General features: G+C 29.3%; 1 protein-coding gene across 1 annotated transcript in view; it reads left to right on the forward strand.

Moving 5' to 3' along the window:
• Positions 1-654: 654 nt before the first annotated feature.
• The window catches only part of LOC132944730 (uncharacterized), a 163646-nt gene continuing 140358 nt past the window's right edge, over positions 655-23942 (forward strand). The window contains exon 1 of the mRNA XM_061014211.1: positions 655-842. Coding sequence (XP_060870194.1) covers positions 655-842 — 188 coding nt within the window. The remainder of the gene's footprint in view (positions 843-23942) is intronic.

Below are 23942 nucleotides of genomic sequence, written 5' to 3' on the forward strand. Positions count from 1 at the left end.
TTCAGAAATTCTATGATTCAACATTTTCAAAAAAATTACCCAATAAACAATTTCCAGTAAAAAAGGAGCCGCTCTTTTGAATATAATAAGTGCGTAAATCTTAAAGAAAATCAAAGTACTTGTAGTGTAAAGTAGGGGTCTCATTTTTGTACGTGAATAAGAATGTACGTGTTCACGTATACCGTCATGGCGTGAATGAAACAAATTAAATCACGTATGGTTAATAAACGTGAATCAACGAAAGCTTAATCACGTGAACAGGCGAAAAAATGTATTTATAATTGTATTCATTAGCTTCATGAATCTTGATCTTTTATTATGAATTTAACCAATGTAAACGAAAACGTAAGTACCCGTAGTACTCTGTAGTACCCGTTGCGTTTGTCTTATCCTATCTGGTTGTGGGGATAGTTAGTGGTGTGTCGGGAAATCTTTATGTGCTCGTGATAATTAACGGTGTCCGCGGTTGCAAAAATAGAACTCACACACACACTCATAGCATAATTTTTACTGAACGTTACAAGTTATATACCTAACGACTTCATCGATACCTTGATAAGAACTTAAAGTAGTATACGAGTATACGACTCGTTTAGTTTGCGTGCAACCATCAAGTTATCGTATTCATTAAAAAATAAAAAATTTCTTGACAAAATGGTGAAAAGAAAAAGTTGGGTATGGGATTATGCCAAACGTGAAGGTGATCGCGCCTTTTGCGATTTATGTGACAGTGAAAGTGATAGTGAATATTCTTCTGTAGGCAGCACTACAGGGTCTTTAATAAGACATTTACAAAATTTTCATAGTATTAAACCACCTGCAGAAGAATCTATAGGAAAGAGGTAATTAATAAATTATATTTTTGATCATTTATTCAAATAAAATAATTTTTAATTTTCTTAAAAACTTGATGTCCTAAATATTGACATTGATGTATGCAAATATGAAATAATCAAATCCCGTTGAAACATGTTTATATTAGCCTTTTCTATACATGAAAAATTTTCAAAATTTTCAAAATATTTTGATTTGTTTTGAACTGATTAGGAAAATTTACAGTTTCCAATTTTATTAGTCATTTTTTCTATAAACGTCAATAGAACTTTATTTATTGAGTAAAAAAGCTTGCGAATTTAATAAAAAAGCTCATACTATATTGTTACAATGCGATTTAAAAAATATTAAAAATCCTTAGTCACAATTTTTTTTATAAGCATTAAAGTTCAAATCTTGAAAAAATACGGAAAAATCACGAAAACTAGCAAATTATTTTGAGATAGAATTCATAAAAATTTTTCTTTTTAAATCTAAGATTTAAAAATGTAATATCAGATTTCTCATAAGTTTGCCTACCTTTATCAACAAAAAAAAAAAATGTCCACAAGCGATCAAATTAAATTTTTATGAGCGTTTGAAGTTCATATTTTTACAATATTGGATATTCACTCGATTTCTCATGAAGCGATTTTGTTATTTTGACTCTCTTTGATTCTGTATACGGGCATTGTTAGTTTTCAATTATTTTGGTTTTTTTCTTGTAATTGTCAATAAAATTTTATTTGTTGGGTAAAAAAACATGACAATTTTGAGTTTAATATAAGGCTCCTGGTATATTGTTACAATAGCAGTTAAAAAAAATTAAAAATACATAAGTACAATAATTTTTATAAGCATTTAAAGTTGGTATTTTGACAAAATTTATCAAATTTAAAATTTAATAATTATTTTGTAGTTAAAAATTTATAAAATGTTCAACTTTTATAGCTATGATTTGAAAATTTAAAACAAGGTTCCACATAAATAGGTTATGTATAAATTACTTTATTCACAATAATATCATAAAATATAGGTACTTAGTAATATCATAGGCTGACTGACCATTTACACTGTAAAGTATACTTGAGAAATTAAAAAATCAGAATATTTGAAAAAATACAAATACAAGAATAAATCGTGGCTAAGCATGGTTGGTGAATAACTATATATGTAGTATATAAATGTGGGTATACACATAATAGTGACAAAGGCCACCACATATTGCGTTATGGAAACTACGCAAAGGTATACTCGTACATTATATTAAACTTCTACAATATGCCTACGCTATATGCTACCATCGTCGCTACCACTATTATAATACCACCTTCCACCGCATGTATTATACTTAAATATTTATTATTATTATTATTATTATTATTATAGTCGAGTATAATATATATATATATATATATATTGGAATAATGGAACTTACTTTCGGCGATGAAAAGACCGCCGTTGAAAAGGTAAGATCCGCTTTATGCCGCATGCATGGAGTTCATTGTCGGCGGTGTCGTCTTTCCCGAACGCTTCATTAATTTTCGATTCCAGCGGGCAATTTTTATTTCACGCGTCGATATATGTAATTTATTTACTGTCCCGCCCGCACGGGGGGGTTTTTTTTTATTTACCACGTGGACGTAACGCGCGTTTACGTGCCACATACCATAGCTGTATTTCCATGGCTGGTCGGCGAGGAGAATAAGTGCGAGCTCGTATCGCGTTCGCGTCTGCCAGCGAAAAGAGGCGAAGCGGGACGACGAAAGATAAATAATAAGAAAAAACTACGACGCGTAGTTATTCGCTTTACTTACATAGGTTATTATAGGTGTGTGAGTGCGTGTGTGCGTATGTGTGCGCGCGAGAAATGTGGAATATAGATGGAGGCAATTTAGGTGAACTTCGATTAAAATATTTCACAATTAATAGTTTTTATCGGTGGTTTCTCTCGATGGATATTTTATATATTTTTTCTTAAAACGACTTATTTACATAATATTATCATGTTGTTACTGTGCGTCTGTGCGTACACCAAAATTTCACTGCGCAAAATCGAAATGTTTGTCTTAGTTGTTATTTGAGATTAAACAGCTATTAAAACACAGAATATTAGTTTCACGATAACAATCATATAATATTTTATATATAAGACATTAACTAAAGAAGCAGTTAGAGCGTTATACGTTTTCTCGTGTTGTATAATATACAGAGTGATTCTACGAGCATATTCACCGTATTTTTTTCTTCAGTAATTTGAGGCATACGAAATCTGTTTCTTGGAATTTTTAAATTATATACTTTTAAAGACTAAATTTTCAAATTCTTGAGATTTAGTGTATTACATAAGGAGTATCCTGTGCAGATGCACATTATTGTTTTTTTTTTCATATGACAACCCCTATTTTGTACTGTGAAATAGCTAGCGGAATTGTTTTTCCTAAAAATAATTTTAACGTACCTATTAAAATTAGAATTCAAGCGATTGGTAATTTTAGTAATTAATATTATTCGATCAATATTTATAGTTTGGAAAAATTATCCATGTATAAAAATAACATTAGAGTCAAAATATGACATTTTTACAACAAACAAATAATATAAGTTATAAGTATTTATATTGTTTACATAGAAAAAAAATCAATTATTAGTTGTTGATTGTTTTTCATATCCTAGAGTAGGCCCCGGCATCCCGTAGCCGTAAGTCGTGACACATTATATACATACCTACACGCGATGTACCTGAAAATCGGTTACCCTAACTCTGGTCCTCAGCCGTTGCAGTCGCTCGGGACTAGATAATATTATCGGAGAACGCGCGAGCGTGTCGCAGTGGACGACGTTTTTCAATCATAGCTGAGAAATTGTTTTCGTTTTTCACGCGACTACCGCAGTGCCCGCGGGAATTTTTTTCGCATTCCGTCACGCGAGTGTTGGTGCATGTGCGTCCGATCCAGAAGAAATCCCAAACATCCCCTTTGCTAGCTATGATATTATGTCTATCGCGATCTATGGTCGGCGCTATTCGTCTCTCTCCCCCGGGGCGTTAGGCGGCCGTCTGTATGCGGGACACGGACTCGGTGCCGTGCTAGAGAGCGATTTTCCGATTTTCCTCCTAATTTTCCCGCCCATCAAGCTCGACGTTTTTTTTTTTTTTTTTCATAGTCACTTGAATAGACAAATAGACAAGAAACACGGACAGATTAACCTTTTTGGCAAATTCGTTATATTTTTTTTTCGCCGATACGTATCTTGCCGTGAGACATCAAAGACACAAACATAAAACTATATTTTTAAGTAGGTATGTCAAAAAGCATTAAAATATTAAACGTCACTGCAGGTCAAAGTGTCAAAGTATCAAACAATACTGTTTACCGAGGTTATTAATTTGGTATATGAAATTATGAACTGATAAAATGATAATGTCACAGTGTTACTTATCTGTTATATACTACCAATTATTATAAAATATATTTCAGAACAATGATACTATAAATTATTATTATCGAACATAATATTACAAGAATATGAATAAATATAACTGTTTTTATACAAATTATGATGTTTCATTTAGTTTATTCTTAACATAAATATGTTTTTGGACTGGACGTGGATATCATATATTTCCAAATGATTTTTCTAACATTTTTTTATCACCATAGAAACGAATAAAATATAAAAATTACCTAATTCCCATTAGCTATCTATTCAATTAATGGTTACTAAATAATACATAATTTATGATTCATAAATTGTCTTCGAAGGGGAAAGTATCAAGTTTTGTGCTACGTTTGTGTTTTTGTTTTTATTTTTTTGTCAGAAGATTTAACTAAAATCATATTTTAACTTTGTACTAGAAAATTCGTTACCTATAATGAATTAATCATCCTTTCAGAAAATGGATATTGGGTTTTGAACCGTTTTATCGAATTTTTAATACCAAATTTTGGACATTACAAAATACAATTTCGGATCAGCTTCATGTCTGAATATTGTATATCTATCGCTAAACAAAATATATCGGTGAAGGTCTGATTGTAATTTGGATGTTTACGTCAAGTCAGCAATGGACACAAAATCATTTTATACAATATATTTTAATTATAACACAATCATGTAGCTATTTAATTGCACGTATCAACATTAAATAACCAAATGCCAAAAACCGAGCGATATAAAACAAATATCTAATATTGCTGAAATACATTAACACTCTCCCTAAAATCATAAAAACATAATGGAAACTAAAATGTTTATTAAAATTAATCAAAGCCTTAATATATAATTGAAATCCCTAAGGCTCGATGATTGAGATATCCTGACCAGAGTTATGAAACTACTCAATTCTAGTCCTAAACTGTCGGATAAAGGAACTCATGATATATTATTCTATTAAGTTATGATATTATTATAATTAGGTACACAAACCGATAGTATATGCGTATTTCGAATGTTGAAACCTATTAATTGTATTTATTTGTAGTGATATAATGTATATAGTATACATATAGTATATATTAAAAATACAACTAATTATTAGTTTAAGGTTAGGTACCTACTTACAGTAGTATAATCAAAAATATATTATTTAATATTACATGGCGTAGTGTTAATAACTAAATATTATATTAATAAACAAAGTAGTCTTGCTCAGATTATCAGCTATTCTCATTATTCAATCAAAACATTATATGTATTTTGTATATAGATATAGGCTTCTAGAAAGACGTATTGTTAGTAGGAGAAAAACCGAAATTAAACAAAATTATCAATGTCAAACTACCTAATCAGATCATCTATCACCTAAAATAATTAGATATGTATAATAAATAATCATGTACAGTAGTATATAAATATATATAATATTTAATTCACTTAAACAATTGTTTATTCAATAAATATATATACATATATATTATGTATATATGTACATAATATATATTATATACAAGCAAATCAATCGGCTGCTGGGACGAAAGTTTTATTACTAGAATATTAAAACTTCATATATAGGTGTCGAAATACTTCAGGAACTTTTATTGATAAATCGGAAAAATCGGATAAGTAATGGATTGGTGCTTTATTCAATTATGAATTCATACATATTGCCTTCGAACTTACGGTTGTTCAATTAAAATAACAAATTATGAACATTGAGAAAATACCAATAAATTATGTGTGGACTTAACCGGGCAACGACCTAGATGACACTGTTGCATTTCATAATCAATAGTGAGTGTGCTGTAATAAATCCAACAGTGAGTGTTTTTAATACTATAAAATTAAATTTGAAAATGATGGAAAGCGTAAACTGTTGTGTACGTTTCCCGAATAAATTGAATCGACTAAACAGTTCATCAACTTACGACCTACAGTAGGTATATTAGATAAACAAAAAATAATTATTAAACATACATTTTATAGCCTTATAGGACGGAACTTTTTTATAATCAAATATTTATGTTTAAATTATGGACTTATCAAAAGTTTTCAAATACAACGTTTAATTATTGACTAAAATAGGTTATTCGAAGATAATATATATGGGTACTTACTACTTATACAAACTAAAGTTTTCTTTTGATTAAGTAATAAACTGGATTTATCATTACCAATATACGTTTCTATCGAGTTGCACTTATTTGTTAATTTATAATTAACTTCATGAAGGTTAACGTAGTATTCCAATATTTCAATAGAATATTAGAGGTGTGCAGTATTTAAGGATCAAAAGTTTACAGATATTATTAATGTTCTAATCAATGTGCAGTGGTCAATTATTCTATCGTGGTGTTTTACAATAATTACTATAATATAGGTACCTAATATATTATATTGTCTTAATATTATTAGCACATGTTTTTATAATATGTCCTTAACTTGTTAGTACTATCACCCTATCGTACAATTATTGTTTACAGAAAATCCACGATCACAATAATAAAATTATAAAATTATAAATTATTGTAATTCTGAACATTTATATACAGTTAACACGTTGTATTCTTCCAGAGGCAGCGCCCGGAAGTTGCAAGTCGAACACGAGTCAAACTTGATTCATGTTGACCGACGACGTGACTACACACTTACACACGGTTGACACTTTGTTATAGAATCGAATAATAGTAATAATAAATAAAGTCATCGAAAATGGAAAAAGAAAGACAGTTACGTGTGAACCCGACTCCATTTCCGGTCTGCGTTTTTATAAACATTGCAGACGGTTAGTTTGAAAACTAGAACGAAAACGCCAAGTTTACGTTCATAATAGTTTTTTAGATAATTTTTGTTTCGTAAAAGTCTGATATAGTCCGTATTAAAACTGTATTAAAACGAACAACGTATCATATCGAAAATATTACAATTATACAATGTTCATTTTAATTATTATCAAGAATTTGCGGCGCCTATGATTTTACACCTCTTGTATTGTATATCTGCGGTATCTATCGGTTACCTACTTACCTATTCGAACGATATCATATGAAATACGTTCAAAAATATTATATTTAAATGTACCCACACCCTACGCAAGAGTGTACGTTTGGTATGCAAAATTATTAGCATAAACCCTTGTCGTCAGAGCGGACCAAAAAGTATAATATAAGTGTGTATGACGCACGTCTGTTACTTCCGAAACTGCATTACACTATAATATTACTATACAGTTGACTTAGAAATGAACTTGAACGCCGTGCAATCGTATAATTTATAATTTATAATTTCAACGATGTTAAAATTACCAAAGTGTGTACATGGTTTTCAAACAACTGAAATAATATTATCATAACTAGGCAAATTCATCATCTATCACAATATTATTATTATATCATATTTTTCTACTGGAGTATTTCAAAGTTAGTTTTTAATACAGTTCTACTTTCGTATTTTATTATTGTTATTGTTTTATTCGATATGTACAGTTTGTTCATTTAGTTTTCTTTATGGTATTTATTTCATATAATATAATATATCTGCGTGTGTGGGTCGTATAAACATGACGTTTAGGGTTTATATTTGTTGAGAGCAACATGTCAAGTGTAAAATTATTGGTGAGATATAAATATAATACCAAGTACATTATTCAAAGTGTTTAATTTGATGAATACATTTATTTATTTTATACATTCACGCCTAAGTGATTTTGTAATTGAATTAGTAATTATGTACAGTAAAAACAAGAACTTACGAATAAGGTATAATAATCGTATGTCTGAGTGAACAAGTGTTAATATAACAATTTATAATATGAAACTGTTTAGTTATCGTCCATAATAGATATATATATATAATTATACGTACGATAATACGATCATTGTCCGTCTACTAGATAATTATTGTCACTATGACTAAAATAATATCAAAGCTGGTCTATTCCCTACCCCACATCTCCGGAAATATTGAAACGGTTAAAAAGTTAAGTAGTCGTCTAACGAGCAATTTCGATATTCGTGCCATCTTCCTGCCGACAAATCCATTCAATTTTTGTTTGATTCAAATTCAAATTTAGCGTTAGGGGACCCCATTCGACAGTCGATGTTTGGCAAATCTTGTAAATCGTCTTTATTTGGGTCGTCCAAACCTCTTTACCCGCTGTCGTTCAATAATCTTCCTCTCGCGAAAAAGTTTCAAGCTGAATAATAATTTTTTGTTGAATTATTCATTGAAATCCTCTTAATTTTAAACGTCGAACCAAATCTAATGATAGCAAATTAAAAATATATTCCAGCGGTTGCTGACTAACGTAATTTCTTTTGAACATCATGATGTAAAATATATACATGTAGAATAAATAGTGTTTCCAAAAGTAGCATTTCGAAGTATAAATTAAAATCAACCATAAAATTATCATACCTATCGAATCGGTATTGACAATTAATTCATTTTTATTTATTTCAAACAAACGGGCAGAACCTAATTACATTACACGAGTGTATTAAGTATACAATTACATTTAAATAGAAAAAAATATCTAATTTAATAGAATATTAAAAATAACAATTATAATAATAAGATTTGGTAAAACAAGAAATGACGGTTGTTCATTAACTATGCACATCATGCGATATATCGGATTATTACGACCGTAGTTTGTGGAACAATTCGGAATTGAGAAGGTTGTATAAGAATGGAGGGAACGCTGTGGTACTCTAAAATTGATACTAGAGAAAAGACAATTGATTGTTATGAAACAATTCTATTTTTTTTTTGGAAGAATCCATTTTTATGCATCAACATTTTCAACCGAATTCAAAATATAGGTGACTAAAATAAATGGTTTTCGTCAAAAATATATAGTTCTACAGTAAGTATCTATATTAATTTGTTTGATTATAGTAAAGCTATAGACATCGATATAATAGTATACATGATTGTTTTTTTGATACCACCGCAAAAATGTTAATAATTGATACAAACTGCGTTACATAATATAAAATATTTTATTCAAAACTATCCGAACGATGTTCGTTCATTTTCTTCGGGCAAAAGCGTAATAAATACAATTTAACATTAAACCGTTTTCGTGAATATATTTTCTATGCAAAATTACATTTCATTTGACATCTACAACCAAACAGTAAGTTAAACCTACGAAAACTTAAGCTAAAAAGTCACGTATTTTTATCTAGATTAATAGCAAACAATAATATTAAGTATGTTATTAAGGCAATTAAATCTTCATTAACCTAATTCTTAAATAACTTTAAGCGTACTTATCAAATTGTGCAGTGTACTTAAGAAAAAAAATAATGTTTTGAAAACTCAAAGTATATATTATTATAATTGCCATACGCGTAGTGTATGAGAATATTTAAATAGTGGCACGAGAATAATTATTAATTACTTTAAGTCACGTTTTGGACGTGTAATTTTATAAAGTGTTGGCCGCGTATTACGGGTGTGTCTTTAAACTAGATGATATTATTTTATTTCACGGGTAACCAAGCGATTTCATCAAAACCATGACAAGTTTACGTAGTTATAGTTGTTTGTTTTAAAAATTATTCCATATGGATACTTGTTTACCCAAAACCACACGGGTACACATTAAAAAGCACCAAATTCATATATATAACGGAAGCTGTATTATGTGTTCAACAAGTTTGGTATTTTTGTACACGCATAAACTTTTCAAGCAAATCCGTCTTACAAAAATTATACCCAAGTGTGTATTTCGTCATATTATAATTTTATTCCCCGCAAAACGATGTAACGGTCTAATGTTAATATCGAATAAAATAGTAATAGAAAAACTATGGGAAAACCACGTCGACGGATCGCAGGACTGCACATAATATATTAATATTATTATTATTGAGCTTATTATACGCTTTTACCGTCGATTAAAACACTACACGTGCGTATTATTATTTTGCAATCACTTAAAATATTAACGTTACAGTTACTTCAACCACCTCAAACGGTTCCTGGCCGTATTTTGAATTTTTTCTTGCACTGCACGAAATCGCGTTATCTGAAATTGTTTATTCGTTGGTACCTACTACCTAAGAACCTGACACCTGGATATTTCTACAGTTATAATTACAACCAACACGTCATAACAATTATACGAGCACGTGCATTGGGCAGGTAATAATTTTATTTGTGAGAAATTCCGCCCAGAAAAATTTCATGTAAATTAACGCCCGTAAAGTTAGCCCACTTTGAGTTTGGTGATGAAAATGGTGACGAGCAAATTCTGAATGTGACCTCGCAAATTCTCGCAATCAACTCGCAAGATTTGAGACGCTACGCCAAAGTGGATGGGCTTATTTCACTAATGGTCAATAAACGAATATAGTAATAACCGTGTATTTTATAGTTATAATGAACAACAATTTGGGGGAATTCTCGTCGAGTTACGAAATTTTACGACTTTAGATGGCTAAATGGACACATTTGTGGTTTCATGGATTAAGCGTGTAAAAAGGTGTTTTTCGTGTACGAAGCCGGTTTTTGCGGTAAATCGGTTTTTGATAAACAGTTGGAATTTTTTTCACACCAAATTTGAAACGTTATTTGAAATTCGTTTTTTATTCATCACAACTCCCGGAATATTATATTATGTATGCATAACATATGCGTCATAATATATCATATTTAAGGCACCTACATCACGTTCATACGTCACGCGTATACCGAAAATGTCACCAAAACTGCCAAAGGCGTTGAAAATGATATAATCATAGAATATCATAATATTATTTAATAACTATTGACACGAGAATATAATATTATTCACCGCCGATGTTCATTATACGACCCATCCGTTTATTTCATATATAATAATATACAAAACATAATATAGAATAATATTGATAATACAATCGCGTGGATTTCTGAAACGTTTAAATGAATAATATTATCATAGGAAGCTGTTACGAAGCAGGTACGGAATAATAATTTCAATGAAAACAACAAATTCAAAACACTCGTAACGTATAGCTTGTCGTACTTTAGTTTAAAGAATTTTTTCTGCAGCCTTTAACAATAAATTATCATACTATTTGATTTTTATTACCTATACTATATTATTACGTTTGATAAATAAATTTAAATTATCTGAACAATAAATGTAAATATATAAAGAGGGTGATTCACCAAGCATGCTAAGCCTTTTTTCTTTCTCACCAATGCAGTTATTAAAAATCTGATTTTCGGAATTTCCGAGGAAACATAAAGACTTAAATCTCAAATTGTTAATATTTTTGTACTTCTTAAAGAGTACCCCACGGAGATCCAAAATTTTTTTTTTTCAAATGAATCCCCCACCCCCTCTTATTTTTACTGTAAACTATTTAGTAGATACTATTTAAAATATTTTGATGTATCTAATGACAAATTTGAACGAGTAGTTTTAGTGTCCTTCAAAATGATTTTACAAAAATATAAAATACATGTAATATTTGACCTTGTATATTTTATTAAACTTGAACCATTTTAAAAAATTATAAATATCGATAGATTAATATAAATCACTGAAATATTAAAACTATCATAGCCCCTTATCGTCTGTATCCTTAGCACACAACGTTTAATTACCCTAAAACTATATTTTATAATTTTTGTATTGATACCTACGCCCAAATTTTCAAAAAAATAAAACTATACGCTAAATAATTTCTTTTAGAAAAGAGAGAGCTTGTCATTTGAAAAACAGAAGTTTTAATTGTCGGTGATTCATATTTTATATTATTTTGTTTTCACTGTGCTGAAACTAAGTATAATATTAAATATAATTTGATTAAATAAATGTATGAACTCTTTATACTCATTATTCGTTTCTATTTATGCGTTTAATTATTGAGTTCATATTTTATTTTGATTGCAAGACAAATGTTTGCGCTATAATACAATTCTTAAAACAAAAAACCATTTCAGTGGATTTTAAACGTTTGCAACTGATCATTATTTTGTATGAAATATCTCTGACCTCAATTATTTAAATATTTATAGTACGTTCTTTCAAACAATGCATAAATATTTATAATTTACACTGTTCTTAGATTCCTGTTTTAAATCATACACGCCATAACATTATTAAAAATTAAATCATGTTTGCTCGGTTTCTAATTGAATTTGAACAATGCAATTTTATATTTCACTACGAAATATATTTATAAAATAATTGTTGAGAATTCAACCGTTTTTAACGAAGATATATTATATACATAATACATTGACATTGGGAAATAGAAATAACGAAAACGATGATTTGCGAAATGTTACTAACATACGTTATATAATTATATAAGTTTTACATTAAACAAAAAATATGTCTGGAAGATTTTAAACAAAGACTATAAAAAAAAAATTTTGAAATTATTGAAATTTGTATAGTATAATATACTCTCAAATCAATTCACATAAAATTAACACGTGTAACGCATACAAGCGGTATAATAGGAGTAAATACAAAATTATAATAATTTGGAAAATTGAGTGATTTACAAGATATGATGGGAAAATTGATTCTCTTGAAAAAAAAAGTAATCGAATTGAGACAAACAAAACGTATATCAAATTAGATAGAAATAGAAATGCAAACATACAACGACATCAAAAACAAATACAAAATATATGTAAATTAGAATAGGACAAAATATGGAAAAAGCAAAACCAAAAACTCAGCGAAATTAAAAGATCAAACTTCAAATGGCCCTCAAATAATCAAAACAGAAAAAATGAAACAGTCTTAAACAGGCTAAGAATAGGACACACAAAATTCAACCACGCGTGTTCTAAATGGCTAAAAAAATACCCCCAATTTGCACCACATGTGGAACACGCACAACAGTAAAACACATACTCACTGGTTGTCTTAAATACGAAGACCTCAGGAAAAAAACAATCTGCCTGAACAATTTTCCAAAATCCTGGGACCCGAAAAAGATGCAAACAATAAAATAATACATTTTCTAAAAATGTCTGGTTTGTATTAACTTATTTAGCAAAATATCTTCATAATAATACTGTTTTAGAAAAAAATGTAACCATACGGCACACACGCTAATAACCATTGAAACGTTTTTTTTTATCAATAAAAAAAAAAAATGTATATTACAATAATAATAACTAAGCATTTTGATATCACGTCGTAATATTTTTCTACGTCCCTATTTCTCGGAATAATTGCATTTATTATAGTAGCTGTACAACACAGTTGTAAACAATCGATTCAATATTAAAAATTATTTAGAAATTAGATTATAGAGGTCCTCAAAAAATCAAAGCGTACATTTTGTAATAAAAAAACTACATATTTATATCATACTCGGCTGTAAGCTCAAAAAAAAAAAAAGAAAAATAAGTAAACTTATAAACACTAATAATTCTCGTTATCTCACAAACGTATAATTTCGCAGAAGCAAAATAAAACTTATTATATTCACTATAAGTTAATATTATTATTTATTTTATTTAATTTTCTTACATGGAAATACACTGTAGTATACATCCATAAACAATTAACTCAACGATATATCAAACTTTGCAAAACCATTATTTTTTTCAGTGAACATTTACTAGGTCAAGAAAAATAATAATATAATATTTATATATGTATAAGCCTATGGAATATTATATCCATATAAATAAATAACACCATAGTCGTAACTAGGGAAAAATTCTGGGGGGGGGGTTACAGCCCACCTTACAAAACTATTTATTAAAAATAACCCATAGGGGACTTATATCCAAATCAATAATGGATATTTTTGGGGCGGGGGGCTAAATCTTAGTCAGGAGGAGGCTAAGCTCCAAAAGGTTGTGACAATACAGTTCACTACGTATTCACCGTGGTATTTCGCGACGTGAAACTGTGGTAAGTATTACAGTGAACTGTATTGTCACAACGTTTTCACCATGCTCTGCTTGCGCGAAAAAGAAAAAGTTAGTAAACTTTCGGGGAATAGAGTATACTGTCATGGCGCGTTTGTTTAAATGTACAGTTAAAATCGCATTTCGAGAACGGCCCTAAAAGGATTTTTATTTTTCAGGTACACGCTGTGTGTTTCCTTATAGAGGTCACACGAAATATTTCCATCCAGCGATCTCGGATTGAAATATGGTTTTCGAGAGGACAGTTTTAAAATTGTTAACACATTTATCGAGCGCACGCGCAATACAAATCATTTTTTCTCACGCCAACTCGTATTTTTAACACCAGACTTGAATAGAACCAATTTTTTAAGTAGTCGAATTTCTGTGCTAAAGTCCTTTTAACCATGGACCTAAGACCAAAATTAAGTGGTTTACATCGAGGTATATAAAATTGTAAGCTAAAATTTCTGGTTGAATTTTTCAATCATTTAATTATTTTTATTTCCCTTATTTCCATGTGATTTTGGGTAAATCCATGGTTAAAAGGCTAAATAAGTTTACAAAATTGATTTTCTAAATCTGGTGTTGGAAATATGTACTATCATTCATAAATGTACTGCCTTGTTTAAAAACGCAAGTTGAACACACAATAAAAAAGCTAAAATTTTTAAAATCATCAACGTATTTCAGTATTCCCTAGCTTCTCCCGTAACCCCAACACAATTGCAATCCAATGTCACTGGACAGAAATATTTCTTGTTACTTTTAAAGAAAAACACAATTATACTATTCCTAGAACGTTATTCAAGTAATAAGTTCTGAAAAGAAAAAGTCATGCATCAATATTTTCAAAATACATTTAGTAACTAAATTCGGAAAATAAAATGTATTTAGAATTTGAAACCAAATGACCCCATAGTATAATTTAATAATAATGTATATTAGAAACATATTTAACAGAATATTAAAGTGTGTTAAAAAAAAATATTATGTAAAAATTTTAATAATTTAAATGTGATAGAATTATTCATTTATTCATGTTGAAAGTTTTAAAATGTTTCCAGAAGAAAAATAATAAAAAGTCAATAGTAAAATACTATCGATTTTGACATAAAAAACACAGTTTTCAATGTTTTCAAATAAACTGTGTACTTTTGTTTACTTTGTCAAAAAATGGTGAAAGGTGTTGAATATATTATCCCAAGTACAATACTTAACATAATACTAAAAATGACCTTGGTCTAATGATCTGTCAACGTATAGACACATATATTATATATTCTTATAGTGTTCTACCTACTTCTAATTTACAATTTTTATATCGATGATGTCAACTTTTGTTACATTCAGAGCAATGTGAAAAAATAAAAATCTTATCAAAAATACAAGTTTTTAGTCTCTCTAATTAGAGTATAAAACTACTGATACCGAAAAAAATATGTAAAAATATAATCATCATGTGTTGGATTGGTTTTTTGAAGTGCGTTAAAAATTCAAACGTGCTAGAAAAAAAAATGATCAATTTAAATATTTAAAAAAACAAAATGATGTGCGATTGGAAATTACTTTGGTCGAAGGACAGTGGTATCATAAATAATAATATTGAGGTTTCCTCAGGGGACTGCGCTGAACTAATATATTTGCGGTGAGTTTACAACAAAAAACTAACGTGTGCTACCAGAATAATTTTCATTTTTCGAAGAATGATGGCGGAACATTGATGAGCGCGTCAGAGGATGTCGTGACCAGATCCGTGTTACCATCAACATGTTCCGCGTAAAAATAATTTTGTTCTGTTCTTTTTTTTTCAAATGCATTTTTTTATGCCACGTTTTTCGGGGTATTCAATCAGAATTGTTTTTAAATTTGTTGATTTACACAATGAAATAATGTTTTTACATATCACAGAACTAAAAAAAAAAAAATACTCAGTAAATATTATTATGCAAAAACTATACGTATACATGTTTGATACGTTACTCCGATAAGATTAGAGTGATGCGAATGAGAGTTTAGGAAGTAAAATTTTTTTGAAAATAGTTCAGCATAATAATAATATTGTCAGTAAAACAGTTGAAATATTTTGTTGTTTAGCGTCGGTTTTTGTGTTAAAAATGTACCAGGAAACTCATGGGTGTATCAATATTGCATAACCGACGCGCCGGCATACACAAGATTACCATCACGATGTGCTTATTATCATACAGTGCGATTTTTTTTACGGTAAACAATCATTACGTAGAAAAATGTTCAAAAAATTTTAAGTAAACAGAGTAAAGAGTTATAGACGAACAATTTTTTTGGTTGATTTCTCCTGTAACAATCCAGTCCACTCATAAAGACTAAAAATATACGACCTATTGAATATTCGATTTCTATAATTAAACGTTTTCAGAAAACGGTATACATATATCAAATTAAAAATATATATTATGATTTCGTTAAAAACCTAAACAGTTATTATAAAAATAAACAATAGAAAAAAAATATATATATCATTTTAAAATACGCGTTGCTTGATGATTATTTCATAATATTACTATGTAAATAAAATAATTTCAACGAATTTATTTTTACATTACATGCTAATAATTACTGTTCACTGTTAAAAGAACCAACCAGTATGATAATATATAGTTACCTAAAAGCTTAAGGGTTTTTATTTTTCAGAAGTGCCTATATTTCTATAATCTAGGATAGATATTTTAACTTGTATTCTTAAACGCGCAACACGAAAAGGTTAGTTTAACGGAGCACAACACAAGTACGACTGTATAAAAACTAAACGTGTAGTACGTTGAGAAATTTGAAACGGGCAACAGCCACAATATAAAGTACAAATATTGGACCTCCGTGTTGAGTATTATAAACACCCGATCAGTGTAGTGACACAGGTACATGACCTTTTCACCATCAGTGATAGGGGTGAAATATTATAATCAAAAAACTGATCGAAAGTGATCCCAAACATCATTTTTCCAGAATAATATTGATATAAATAAAAAATATCCCCAAAAAAAATTACTTACTATTTATTACAATATTGTATTAATATTAAAATTCACCATTTTTATTTTAATAATCCTCATAATAAGACTCTATTTGAATGTAAAGAATACACATTATTATATTAGATTCTAAGCAGATAGTTGGTTGATTTGTTTTTACTTTTGGAATAAACTTTTGAGCAGATAATCCATACAAACAGCCCTAAGATGTATTTTTAAATTAGAAATAAGACTTAGTAGTTCGGATGAAGTATGAACAAAAAATGAATGTTATTATTATGTGTGGTTAAGTATATTATATTGAATTTAAACATAAATAATGCATTAAATAATAAATATACACAAAAACTAAATGTATGATTTTACCATAATTTAAAAAAATGCCCTTAAACATTATTGTAATAATATTACTTATAAGTTATAAGCTACGAGATAAACAGGACATATTTGGAACAACATTTATTATTATAATATTATATATTATTTTTAATTATTAAGTAATTTTTTTGGCTAAAAAGTTAGGCTATTTAATACTCATTTGAATTTAACCGTACAATTGGGGTATTTTAAATTTAGCATTCATATACTTTTCCGTATTTTATTAGTCGGTCAAAAAAAGTGAATGCCTTATACCGTGAAATGTGTTTCATGACATAATTTATTCAATTTAGCATATTATGGCATATATTTGCATTTATAGGGCATATTTCAGGATTTCGGCCATTTTTAATGCATACTGTTGCATATTATTTTTGAAATTAAGTACTTACCAAAAACCGTAAGAATTAAATTATTTTTAAAATTTTATAAAAAACATCAAACATTTTATTTTATTTTCAGATAGAAGTAAATTAAAATAATCTTAATTGTTATTTTTCATTTATAATGTATATTTTTTTTTATTTTTTTTTTAATCATATTATTATCTTATTATTTTTTCAGGAGATTTCAGAGCACATATTTACTTGGTTTTTAAGGTATATAGTTCTGCACGATAGTTCTGCACGATAAATTAATTATGACGTCCTGGAATCTGTGGTTATTATACTACCTATAGTAATGTACGATATTGTCTGTCTGGTGATTTAATAATGCACACGGGTTCATTAAATCATTATAATTATGCGCCAAGCGAAAGATATTATACTTCATTCGACTGACAAGTGGGCCATCGATATTACTTAATATATCACTCCGCTCGCCATACGCCAGGAAAACGACGCGCGTGAAGTAAATTGGTATTAATAGTATGTAGGTTTAACTGGGGTCACCAAACCAGCAGTCGTGACGAAAAAAAAGATAAACATAACATTATACATTCCAATATGTATCAGAATATTACTAATATTTCTAATACTATTGCGGTGACTAAAATTCAAAGGGGAAACAATTATAATAATATGAGATATAAAATTCAAATGTTGAGAAATCAAAGCAAATTATCTAATATTGCTTAGGATTTATTTGCATTATGATGTATATAAAAATATTTTTAAACTTACATTATATAATATTTGATGTGAACGTAATGTTATTGTTATTTTAAAGATACGTTGTAAAAAGGTTTTTTTTTCTACACATTTTTGTCATACCTGACACCGTTTTACGTAATATTGTTATATTATCATGCCGTTGTCGGAGGACCACCGACTGCAGCGCCGCGTCCTCGGGCCGTTGTCGTCGATCTATCACGACCACGCCGAAAGAGGGTGTCTAGGAAAGGCCGACCCGAGATGGAAAAGTTCGTCGGACCAACTACGTCTTAACCGAGTGTCGGCCCGCATACAGAAGTCGATATAGAGACGTTTCAGGAAACTTTTGCCAACTCGCAAACTCTGTTGTCGGTGCAGCTGTCGGATCGCGAGTTGACAGTGTACGCACCGGATCACTGACAGACGCTCGCGATTCACATTCGGTCCGTTCTTCTGTCGGTAACAGGTCACATCCACCCGTCCAGTTCACATCCCCGCCGAACATATCATTATATTCGTCCGAATATTCACTTTCCCGTCGGACGTTTCTCCGTGCTGGAAACGATACAATAATATTGTATTATTATAACCGGTGTTCGAAAATCTCACCGATTTTTTTTCATTCAGACTACCTCGAATAATATTATAATTTACGTATTTCACGCTGGAGGATTTATCACGAGTTAAAGAGATATGCAATTACTTTGGGCCGGAGTATTTATCACGAATTAAATAGGCACTCGGTACACATCGGTTGCACCAGAAAAATATCATAACGAAAACACGAACGCGCATCAATCACGTAAAAAATCGAAAATATTCACCGTACACATAATATTCAGTTTGTAATATTTTCGTATAAAATTGAAAATACAAGCGATACATTCATCGCTCCGCTTAGAATCTAAAATAGTCATTTATACATATTTTCAAATTTGTTCGACACAAAATATGTCGAAAGTATTCGCGGTTCACATACTATATATCATTATAAAATAATATTAGAAATAGGTAACAATTTTGTAAGATATTTTATTTAATAGACGAGTTTAAACATTCTATGCAACAAGGTAGGTATGCAAAGCATACCACAGATATTTAAAATATTGCGTTTATAATGTAGCTAATGTACCTGTGTGGCTATCATGCTCCGTACTGACCATTTTGAAAAGTGTAAAATAGTTTGTATTGTTTGATTTTTGGAAGTGCATATTCCGTTTTTGCATCGCATGTTATAATAGACAGCAAACGTATAATATGTGGTGGAGCAATCGATACGCAACCGATATACACCATACGTGTAATACATAAATATCGTTCGCGAAATGTATATTGTATATATTTTAAAACTTTTATATCCAATCGTTTTGAGTTGGGACGCCTCACGCCTAAGATTTTTGAACGCAACTGATAAATGTAATAAAATATTGAGAAAGGTCGTAGACGAGTACGCACCAACAACAACAGACATGTTTTCCACAGAGATGACCAGAATAACTCTCTGAATGCATCTGCAAACATTTTTCGAGAACATAATAAGCATTTTATTAAAAAGAAACTATACGCTGAGGATATGTCTCGTATCTATAGGTAACTCGATTTGTTAGCCGACGTTTACCGTCTGGCGAACTTGCTGCGAACAAAGAAGACGAAGAACGCTGTGGCGGCTACCAGCCAAGACGGTCTGTTCGGGTGTCTAATTATAATTGTGTATACTATAGGTATTGCTATTCTGTAATAATCTAATTTGCAGTGTTATATAATATTATTAGACTGCATGTTTAATACAATTTATGATATTTCATATAAACTTAATTCTAAAAATAAGATGTTTTAATATGAAACATCATAAGCCGGATGTAAGGTTATTATTTATAAATACTCGTATACAAAATAAATATTTCAATCCAGTCTTAGAAATTATTAAATAGAAAATATAAATCCAATATAATACATTTTATAAGTCCTTAAAATAATATAATATTTAAAGTTTAGGATTTATTTCACTAAAAATCTCTAAATACGCAACTGAAATTGTTTTGGTTTGAAGAAATCTATAATACAAACAAATATGTGAAACCATTAAAAATAAATGTTAACGTTTTTTGTCTGAAACGTGTGTACGATTCGTCGTGAAAATTTACAATCACATGATGATATAGTCATGGTGTATAGTAACTCACTACTCGTGAATAATATTCACTTTTGCTTGTGTTACACATCTAGAACTACAAAGAAAAGTGATGGCTCCACATAATATAACACCGCGATAAAATAATATTATAATATAGACCTTAGCTTTTGAGTTGGGTACGCGTTTAATTCCAAGGCGTTGACACTCATTACCATGCACACTGCGCAATAGTCCTTTATAATATTTTAGCAGCATATACAATATTGTTGTAACTAGAGAGGTTAGGTACCTATACCTATCAGTAGTCGGACAAGGACACAATGTGTTAGTGTAAAATTACTACTGCGGATTACTCATCCGTGATAACCGATTGGTTCAGCCATAGTATGTAGATGACACGCTTCAATAAAATTCAACAGATACGCGTATATTTTTATTTGACGAAAATTATATTGAAATCTTTTATGCTAAAGCAGCACTGCGCCAGCCGTTTCGCATTATGTACGCGTTCGTACAAAGTCGCAACAAAAATACAATATTAATAATATCATTATTACATTTTATTATAAACTAATCGCGTTACTCGAACGAAAGTCGGAAACCATTTAACGCATTATTTTCGACCGTCCAGAATGACAGTCGTGTGAATGACGAATACAGACTCACGGACATTCAATCTTCACAACAATAGCCGACAAACGCACATCATAATGACAACAATGTACCACGACGGCAGCGTATTATTCGTTTCGTAAAATACGTCGCAACATCAAAATGTGATTTTATTCCCTCGCGCAGTTATTATCATTATTGTTTTAAAATATCATTTAATATAATTATTCTATTATTATGTACTCACGCTGCATGCTTGAATGCTTTTATTAAATGTATATCGCTCTCTGAAAAGAAATCTCTGCGACAACAATATTATATAGTTTTCTATCACGCAATAATATTTATAACTATATAAGCCTCTCGGTCTTCCGTTCGATACATTATACTTAAGAATATATAGTATACATATTATATTATAGTCTCAAACTTAAATTACCAACAACGGGTCGTATTATATCTATAACACGTCAAAGATTCACGGGAAAACACCATGTTTAACCTTTTTATTTTTACTCGCCTTATTACTAAATCCAAAATAAATGAAGACAACGTGTAGTTCATCTATTGGATATAGTTATTATAATATAACTGTATTAAATACTAGGTATTACAAATAATATGTACAATGTACAACATTGTACATGTTGATTTTTTGTTTAATAATTATTTATTTTGTTTTAAAAAAAAAGTCAATATAGCTTTGAGGAAATAAATGTTTATTACCACAATATGTTTGAGACCACTGGGTTAAAGCAAATAATAATGATACAAATAAATGTATATAATTAATATTAATGTTATGTAATTAAATAAATCATTTAATTTTTTTTTACATTTTTATTACGTACAAATTAAATTTTAAACGAGTAATTTTAAATATTTAGAAGTATTTCAAATGTTGATGAACAGAGTGGTGTGTTACAGTTAGTCAGTGCTCGATATTATGTTGCTCAGTACATCACTCCGCTCATCAAAACTTAAAACTTTTATGTGTAAGTTAAGATTGTTTATAATTTGTAAGTATTAAGAGGACGCCTCACCCCTTCATATTGCGTTGTCTCAATACAGCAATATTTAACGTTCACAATAATCCGTTTTACTTTGTTATTTTCAAAATTAGAGTGATTTGACCTTTAATAACATTTATAGGAAATATTATTATCTAGGTCATCTCGAAGGCATTTGCTGATATTTTAAACAGAGTAAAATAGATTATGGTGAACCTACAATTTGCTATGTTGTACGTTTAACGTAAGACAAAGGCAAGTGACAACACATGCGGGTGTGACTTCCTCTAAAATTTCTCAGAAATAATTATGTTTTGCATAGCTTTATTTAAATTAAATGTGTGTGCCATTTTTTGAAAAAATATGATAAAAATTATTCGTAAGTATCGATTATAGTAAAAACTTAAAAATATAAATTTTCAAAAAGTTATTTTTAATGACTAAGTAAATAATAAATAATAATTTTCGAAAACGTTTAAGAAGCTTTTAAATAAAATTTATGTTTGGCCTGAAATGATTCACATTGTATAATAAGTAATATTAATATAGTATGTGCTGTGCATTTCTACCAAAAATAAAAACAAGTCTTTAAGCATTTAACTAATATCATTCAACTATTATTATAATACGCGAGATAAAATAATATATTATTAAACTGTGTGTTCATATTTTGTGAACGATGTCTGCTTTGAACTATCAACGGTTTTTAATTACTTAAGACAGAGTATTTTTTTTTTTAATCAAATTGAACGGAATTGAAAATCCAATATTTCTATTTATTGTTTGTATGTCAATCGAACATTTCAAATTAAACACGTATTTTATTCCACTACCATTTTAAGTCTGTTATGAATAAAACTACGATATAATAACAACAGGACCTCACGAGCTCGTGGTATTAACATAGATTTGTTTCATCATCTTTGGTATGGGTACTTATACGCTAAATATTGTTATCAACGACCAGACATATTATGCATAGCACAGTGATCCTCAGAACAAATTAATACTTTTATTTTTCATATTGTTGTATAGTTCATAATATCTGAGTGTTATTGCTGGGCGACTGCTTGTGTTTAATCCAATAAATGTTTAAAATATATATATATATATATATATATTATTTCATGTATATTAATATTATAATATTATAATCGTACATTTTATACGATTTAACTGAGATATAATTTTGTATTATTGACTGTTCAAAAATAATTATTTAGATAGACATCGCCGAGCTGATCTTTGCATTTTTATATATGTATATTAAAATTAACTATTTAAAATAATGTTCATACTTTGAAAAATAAGGAACACCACAAAACTATATAAACTAAAATAGTATATTGTGTGGTAAGGGCGGGAAGTGAGCTATTTCAGTCGCGGCCGCATTTCGCCCAAGACTAAAATTGCCTTCCCGCACGAGACACACAAAGGTAATGCAGAGATCTATTCAACCTAGACTATAATAATTCTACGACAACAATATTTCATGAAAGAAACGATTTGGTTTTATTTACTTTAAACGTCATGCAAGGAGGTCATAATATGAATATAAGATATAACCAAA

Source organism: Metopolophium dirhodum, chromosome 5 (assembly GCF_019925205.1).
Source record: "Metopolophium dirhodum isolate CAU chromosome 5, ASM1992520v1, whole genome shotgun sequence".
Lineage (NCBI taxonomy): Eukaryota > Metazoa > Arthropoda > Insecta > Hemiptera > Aphididae > Metopolophium > Metopolophium dirhodum.